At 35.5% G+C, this 8265-nt stretch overlaps 1 protein-coding gene across 1 annotated transcript in view; it reads right to left on the reverse strand.

The window, feature by feature from the left end:
• Positions 1 to 310: 310 nt before the first annotated feature.
• The window catches only part of LOC105536123 (protein FAM154B), a 40721-nt gene continuing 32766 nt past the window's right edge, over positions 311 to 8265 (reverse strand). Inside the window, exon 3 of the mRNA XM_011975394.1 lies at positions 311 to 1263. Within this exon, the coding sequence (XP_011830784.1) occupies positions 311 to 1263 (953 nt within the window). The remainder of the gene's footprint in view (positions 1264 to 8265) is intronic.

An 8265-nucleotide genomic window follows, 5' to 3' on the forward strand; every position in this document is an offset into this window, starting at 1 on the left:
ACTAACATGGTGAAACCCAGGCCCCAACAAAAAAAAAAAAAATTAGCTGGGCATGGTGGCGGGCACCTGTAGTCCCAGCTACTCGGGAGGCCGAGGCAGGAGAATAGCGTGAACCCAGGAGGCGGAGCTTGCAGTGAGCTGAGATTGCACCACTGCACTCCAGCCGGGGCGACAGAGTGAGACTCCCTCTCAAAAAGAAAAAAAAAAAAAAGATTTCTTATATCATAAATTTTTTTCACTATAAAAGTTGAGTTTTCTCTTGGAAAACCAACAACTTGCTAGTAGCTTCCTTTTAAGCACATTTTGGTTATTAGAAGGCCTTCACTGCGGGAGTAATCTTGCGGAAGAATTTATGACCTTGGGAATTTGTATTTTCAAAAATATAACCTGGAGGAGAGGGGTAACTTGCTGTGCAAATTTCCTGTATTTTTGGTGTGTACTCTATAGAGTACATGGTCACATCATCAAATGGAACAGAACTCTTAAAAGCAATATTTAAAGGTTTGCAACTCTCTGTTGGAATCAATTTGTGTGGCACATAGTGAGATCTGAAAGTGCTCAAACCATCAAATTTTCCAGATGGGTTGGGAATCTGCTCCTGCTTCTTAATAAGTCCTTGACGACAATTTTCCCATGCTGGAAAATCTTCCTTCATGGTGCTTTTTCCTTCGAAAGGAAAATTGTTACTTCTTCTATGAGAAACTGGCCTGATGGGAACTACATGGTTGGCCTGATACGGAACATAGTCAAGATGGCTTGTGCTGTTTAATAGCATGCTACCTGTAGGAGGCACATACTCTGGTACTTTCTTGACCTCAGGTAGTGGGATTTCCCATGGTTGAAAACATTCACGGAATTCAGTGCTTCCTTCAAACTGAGCATTCTGGGTCACTCTGGTGTGTACAGGTCTGCAGATTTTTGCAGTTTCACCAATAAGACCCTGAAAGTCATACCGGTGAGTTGTGAGATCCTCAAAGCGTTGCTCAGTTGGTTTGTAAACTTCTTTTGGCCTTTCAAACTTGAGTTCAAGCTGATGAGGTATATAATCAAGGCGATGACTTGTAATGCCATTAAAAGGGGCTGTAGAAAGTTTGACCACAGAGGAGGGTTTAAAGCTTTGCCTACTTTGCCTAGGCTTTATCTCCTGAGGAACAAAGTCATCCTGAAATGTAGTTGAATTTCCAAATTTCACAGTAGGGGGTTGATAAGTTTGTTGTGGCTTATAAAGTTCACTTTTATGAAGGTCCCAAGCTCTATAATCATCTTGAAAATTAAAACAAAGCAAAAACATTTTTAAATGCTGAAGGAAACCATCTTCTAAAAATCATAACTGATTTCTCTCATTGCCAAACATCTTTCCATTTCCTTTAGAAATCTAAACAATAGTATCAGAATACAGTTTCTCTGATTCCTTTCAGATTTGTTCTTTTTCTTCATTTCCACCTTCCTCTACCCATCTCCTCACTTTAATACATATAACTTTCCACTTTCAGATTCATCTGATTACATAACAAAGGAAAGGCACATCTGAACCTGATTGCTGATAGTTCTTGAAAGCCAAAAGGACTGTGTTGTAGGTGAAGACAGAGTTTAGGAGATTATGGTTGTATTCCTAGGAAGTGGTTGGGATTTTAAGTACAACTCACAAAATGCTAAGGTATGTCTAAAATCCAGGGCTTGAAATAAAATCAAGTGCCCTCATGTGTAGACAAAAGTAATACAGATATTACTCCTTGCTTTGGAGAGACTCATCAAAGGAGAGAAAATTTTAATTCTGGTATACTCTAGGAAGCTACAGAAAGAACTCCTTGAGCAAAGATACAGGGTAACATGTGCTATCCCAGAAAGATCTCTTGGCTTTAACTTTCCCTCATGAAATGGACTTTAAGACATTCCCAAAAGATAGAGGGCCATCTAGAGGCCATAGGCCTTAACTGAATGCCTTCAAAGGTGTTTGAAATTGTAGAATTTGAAGTGACTGTCAGAGCAAAGATCTAGGGTTTGGAAGTTAAATAACCTTAAGCCTACTTCCTGCAGTTTACCTAGACTGTGGAGCATTTTGGGTCACTCTGGTGTCTACAGAGTGATGACTTGTAATACCATTACAAGTTGGTAATGGTACACTTCACTAAAACTGAAATGTTTATATTTCAACTAAGGATTATTTGTGTTTTCTATTTCTACATGAGGAAGATAGTAAGCTAGGGAATACCAAAGAATTGACTTCACCCCAAAATATGTATTTCTAAATACTAAAAATTAATTTACAAAAGATAGAAATTTATTATGCAAGATAACGTATTAAAATCTGGATTAAAGTCTATGCAATATTTACAGGAAAGGTCAAACCTTGAAAACTTATTATGTGGATATCTTTGAAGAGATAAAATGCTTATCCATTTCTGCCAAAATGGCCGAGTTTTGGACTAAATGATCAAATTACTGATGTTTGGATGAGAGAGGGCACCTGACTCAAAAATAGGTGACCTTTAGGCTAGCAGAGACCTTGAAGACAAACTGACAGAAAAGATGAGCTAGATCAAGCATTCTTATTCTTGTAAACCTAAAATTGAAAATAATGAGTGAGACAGAAATGGGAGAATTGAAAAGGATGCCAGGAGGTAGAGCTGAAGAGCCACGGAAAGCTGAAGTTACATTCAAAACAGACCTGTAAAGAAACAGAAAAGATAACTAGGCAGAGGCGGCCAGTTAGTAAAGTGGCAATCAGAGCAGATGAGTGAAGGCAAGTGAAGGTGCTGTGAGAGAAATCATGTAGCTCATTGCGGAGATGAAGGGAAAAGTTCTTCCTTCAAGCTCCCTGGGCACCTGATAGTTTTCCATTTTCAGTTCACATGAAGCTTTACTGGAGTCTTTTTTTCTCGAGGTACCATGAGGGAATCTCTCTTCTTTGCAAACTAAAGTATAAAAGTATAACACTATTTTTCACTAAAAGGATTCACAGATGTTATTGAAGGTTTATAGTTCCACACAATCATATAAGGAGAATTCTTGCTGTCAAATAAGAGAAAAAAGATTTTCATTACAAGAGAGTTAACAGAAGAGAATATTTCTCTCTCACCAAACCAGCTTTGGTTTTCAAAATGGAAGCAAGAATTTGGACACTGAGAGATGGATGTAATAGCGTACAATAGTATGAATGTAAGTTCTAGATAATTGCAGAAAATTGATCTTCTCCCTATAAATATACTTATGCTCATATGCCTGGAATATTTCTCTGTTCTGGAATATTTATTGATAACATTCTAGCAATACCTTTAAAACATCATAATCTTTATCATTTGTTTTTAGTCTTTTATTATACTTATGGAAAAAAACAAGAAAACAAACAATGCTGTCCACATCTAACAATATAGTCTGGTTATGCGGCAGCTCCACTATTACCCTTGTTAGACGTTTCCTCAGCTCACTTTTTAGTGAGCTAAAATCTATTTAGAAAGTTTATTCTCTTCTGAACAGGTTTAAGTCCAAGAATTGCCTGCATGCACTTGCACACTATTTGTATATACAGCGCCAACCCCACTTTAATATAGTGAGCTATTCTAGGTTCTTCTTTGAGGACAAAAGTCTTGAGTTGCTTATGCTAGTTCTTTTTCCTGGTACTTGGGACTGCTCCCTGTGGTGTTTTATGGTACCAACGAATTGGAAACTACTTTTAGAAAGTCAGAGGACATCATCCTGGGTCTCAGCTTTTTCAATCTACATATCACCACTCTACTCCCAGGTTTTAATACTACCTGTATGCTGGCGACTCCCAAACTTGAATCTCTACTTCAGACCTCCCTTCAAACACCAAACCACATATTTATCTGTCTACTAGACATCTTTATTTGGATGTCCCTCAGATAAACGAAAACTTAGCATGCCCCAGTTGATTATCTCACTCAGACTCACGTTCTGCAGAAAATAACATTATCAACAAAATTTCTATTATGAATTTGGCATCAGGCTAAGGTTCTGTTTAATTAATTGACTTTCTCTACCTCATTTCCTTCTCTCCTTTTCAAGTAGTTTTCAAATACTATTGATATTACCTTCTAAATATTAATTTCTTCCTTCTTGAAGCAAACATGGAATGAATGGCAACCAGATAAAATTGTCGCAAATTAGAAAAAGAAAAAAGAAGAGGCCACAATGTAAAATAAACATCTATAAGGTTTGTAGTGCTATTCTCTTTCATTCTTGATATCTGTAATTGGTGTATTCTCTCTTTTGGTTCATTAACTTATTATCTTTTAAAAGAACCAATTTTTGGTTTCATTTTTTATCTCTATTGTTTCTTTGTTTTCAAATTAATTGATTGCTGCTGTTATCCTCGTATATTTCCTTCTACTTTGCTTTGGATTTAATTTGCTGTTATTTTTCTAGTTTCATACAATAAAGGTTAAGGCTATTAAGACTTTCTTTTCTAATATGAACCTTAAATGCTATAAATTTTCCTCAAAGCATTGCTTTAGATGCATCTCTCAGGTTTTGATATACTATATTTTCATTTTCATTAAATTCAAAATATTTTCTAATTTCTTTTACTTTTGCTTAAAACCATTTGTTATTTAGAAATTTGCTGTTTAATTTCCAAATATTTGGGGATTTTTCTACATTTTTTTTGTATTATTGATGTCTAATTTAATTCTGTTATGATCAAAAACACACATTGCATGATTTCAATTCTTTTATATTTGTTAAGGTTTGTTTTATGACTCCAAATATAGTTTATCTGAATGAACGTTTCATGTGCACTTGAAAAGAATGTGTATTCTGTTACCATTGGCAGAAGTGCTTTACAAATGTCAATTTGGACAACATTGTTGATAGTGTTGTTCAGGTCTTTATATCCTTATCCTTTCCTATGTTCTAATAGATTACTTAAAGACAGTGAAGTCTCCAACTACAAATGCATATTTTTACATTTCTTATGTTAGTACTGTAAGTTTTTGCTTTGAGTATTTGAAGCTCAAGTGTTAAGGGCATACACATTTAGAATCTTGTGTTTGGGAAATGGAAGGTGAGTGTGTGGTGGTTTCTCTGTTGTCCCTGTCCAGCTTCAGTCTTAGGCAGGCCCTATCCCCCGGGGCTCAGAAGCAGGGCTCTCTCAGTGCACCTGCCCCTTCACTTGATGTAGTAGGTCTCTAATTGTTGGTCCCAAGACAGTTTCCTGTTCTTTCTTCATGTTCAAGGTTTAGTTTTATTTTGTTTCTTGTTGTTGTTTTTCCTTTATCTTTCATCAAGTTGCAATACATCTTCACCTATTCATTGGGGCTGTCAGAGTGATGCCTCTCCTGCAGTGGATTAAAGGTTTTGTTCTGTAGGTTAAAGGCATTCAAATGGAGCTCCCTGCTTTTTTTCTTTTGCAACAACAACAATTATTCTCTCCATGCCTGCACTACGAAGTAAACTTTCTGTGGTCTCCAACCTCTTTCCCAATCTTTCTGATGATCACACAGTGAACATCCATAGGGAAGTGTCTTTGAGTGGTTTTGAACTCCCCCTTTAGCGTCTGACGTTCTCAGAGCTTCTATACTCTCACAGTAGCTCACACTCAAGTCTTTAGCAATTAGTTAAAGATGTAAATGAATTATTTTATCCACTTGTGTAACAGCTAGTCTCATTCCATGCCCTGCTTTGGGTGAAACAGTGCTTGCCTCCTGTCTCAACTGGGTGGAAGTTGTTTTTCCTTAATGTCAGGCTAATTGGTTAGCCTGTGATCTCAGCTTTCTAAAGGATTCATACACATTTATGATTTTGTAGATTATCTGGCTTTTTCTTATTGTTATGTTGTGGTCATAATCTTTCCGACTTTCTGCATCCTACACAGAATCTGAAATGCTGGATTTCTGTATGGTGAGGTTTAAAATTACATCTTCAATTCTACAAATTCAATTTCCTTTATAGATATAGGGTTATTTTTACTTTTTATTTCTTCTTGGGTTACTTTTGGTGAATTGCATTTTTCAAAAAATTTATCAATTTTATGTAAGTTGTAAATTACTGGCATATTTTTAAGAATATATCTTTTTAATGTGTGAAAAATAAATCTTTGAATTTTAATCACAATATTTTGTTCATTTACACTTAATATAACGATCCAGCTGGGCTTAAGTTGACTGTATTGCTATTTGCTTTTGATTTTTCCCTTCTTTGTTCCCATGCCCCTTATTTCCTGCCTTCTTTTGTATTAATAAATGGAATTTTTATTATTCCACTTTACTATTAGAATTTTATCTTTCTATGTTTTAAAAATAAAAATGAATTTTTGACTTGTTATGAGATTTTTCTGGCTCAAACTTAAATGGATATTTTTACCACTTCTAGAATGGAATAACCTGTAAGCAATTTAATTCTATTTAACTCCTCTTGCCTTTTGTACTACTGTTCTAACATATTTTACTTTTAAATTTGTGTAAAAGCATAATATAGTAATTTTGACTTTAAGTTGTCAAATTCTTTTATATTTACCCACATTATTTACCCTTTCTGTGTGCTTCATTCCTTCCTGCATTTCATGCTTCTATCTGGAATAAGTTTCCTTTTAACCGAACAATTTCAATACTTTTTGTAGTAGGTATCTCACTTTTTCTTTTTTTGTCTGAAAACATTTTTACTTTGCTTTAATTTTTCAAGGCTATTTTTACTAGATACACAATTCTCAGATTTTCTGGCTTCAAAATTCTAGATCTTTCTTGCACCTTTAGCACTTTTAAAGTGTCATTTCATTATCATTTAACTTCCATAGTTTCTGTTGAAAAGTCACATATCATTCTGTTTAAAAGTCAGATATAACTTTTTCTTTTTGTAGATAATGTATAGTTTTTCACTTGCTACTTTTAAAACTTTATCTTTACTTGGTTTTCCCAAGTTTGACAACAGTTGTCTAGGGTGGCTTCCTATGTGTTTGTTTTGGAGGTTGCTGAGCTTCTTGAATCTGTGGGCTGATTCTTTCATCAGTTTTGGAAAAGTCTTGACCATTAGCTCTTCAAATATTTCCTGGTTCTTCATAGGCCTCATAACATTTTACTATATGCTGGATGTTGTGTATAAGAGAATCATAAAAACTAAAATCAATGTTATTTCAACAGGAGACAATTTGCTCTTTCCTATGTTAGAATACAGGGCAGATCACCTCATTCTTACCAGACTCTGAGCTAGATCAGTGCCCAATGGCATCTTTAGTTAGACATAGTTTACTCTAGTTTCAAATGTCTCAAGAACAAGATTGAGGTGTGTCTGTAGTAAGGACCTCATCCTAGTGGAACTCTCTCCTAAGAATTTACTCCCAAATAAGACTGTGGGATATTCCTGTGGGATTTTTCTGGTCCAGCCTCTCAGCACACCATACCCCCTCCCCTACAAACATTCAATGAATGTCTCACATTGAAAACCAGCCATGTATCTGGGGCTCTTCTAGATTTCAATTAGTCCTACCAGCCCACATTCAAGTGTTCCACTGCTTTCTCTTTCCCCTACTAGAGTTTCTCTGCTTATGCCAAGCTCAATCCTCAGCATAGGCCTAGACTTGACAATTGTTCCCGGAGAAGTAAATGGCTGGCCATATCAACTCACTGAGGAAGGGCTCCTATCTCTCTGAAATTTTAGTTTTTTGCTTCTATAGCTGTCTGGTGCCCTTAAAAGAAGATTTTTTAAAATCTATACTTATGTCAAGCCCCTGAGTCTGGCAATCAAGGTTCTTCCCAAACTGATCTCAATCTACCTTTATAGAATTATACCCCAATCTCTCAACCCTGAAAACTTCTGTTCCTCACCATGTCTACTGAATAACTGTTTTATTTTTCTGGTTCTATGATTTTTTACTCATTTCATACCAGTTTTTAGAATATCCCTCCTCTTTCTATATATCAATACTTATAATCTCTGATGCATTCCCAGCCTGGCCTGAAGTGATAACTTACCAAGTATAAATCCTTGAAATGCTGCTTTTTCCACTAATTTTCCAGTGAATTATGTCTTCCCCTGATGATATCTCATATTTATTTATAGTATGGCAATTTCATTTTTCATGCTATTGTTTTTCTATATTCTCAATTATAAAGTTTCTTTTTATATAGTCCATATTTTATTTTTAAATGAAAATTGTATTTAAAATTTACATGGTGTTTTATATATACACACACAGTAAAATGATTACTAAAGTGAAAAACATATCCATCTCCTCACAGCAACCTTTATGTGTGCATGTGTGTGCATGTGTGCGTGTGTGTGTGGTGTGTGACTACATGTAATCTACCACTA

This window comes from Mandrillus leucophaeus, unplaced genomic scaffold (assembly GCF_000951045.1).
Source record: "Mandrillus leucophaeus isolate KB7577 unplaced genomic scaffold, Mleu.le_1.0 Scaffold1541, whole genome shotgun sequence".
Lineage (NCBI taxonomy): Eukaryota > Metazoa > Chordata > Mammalia > Primates > Cercopithecidae > Mandrillus > Mandrillus leucophaeus.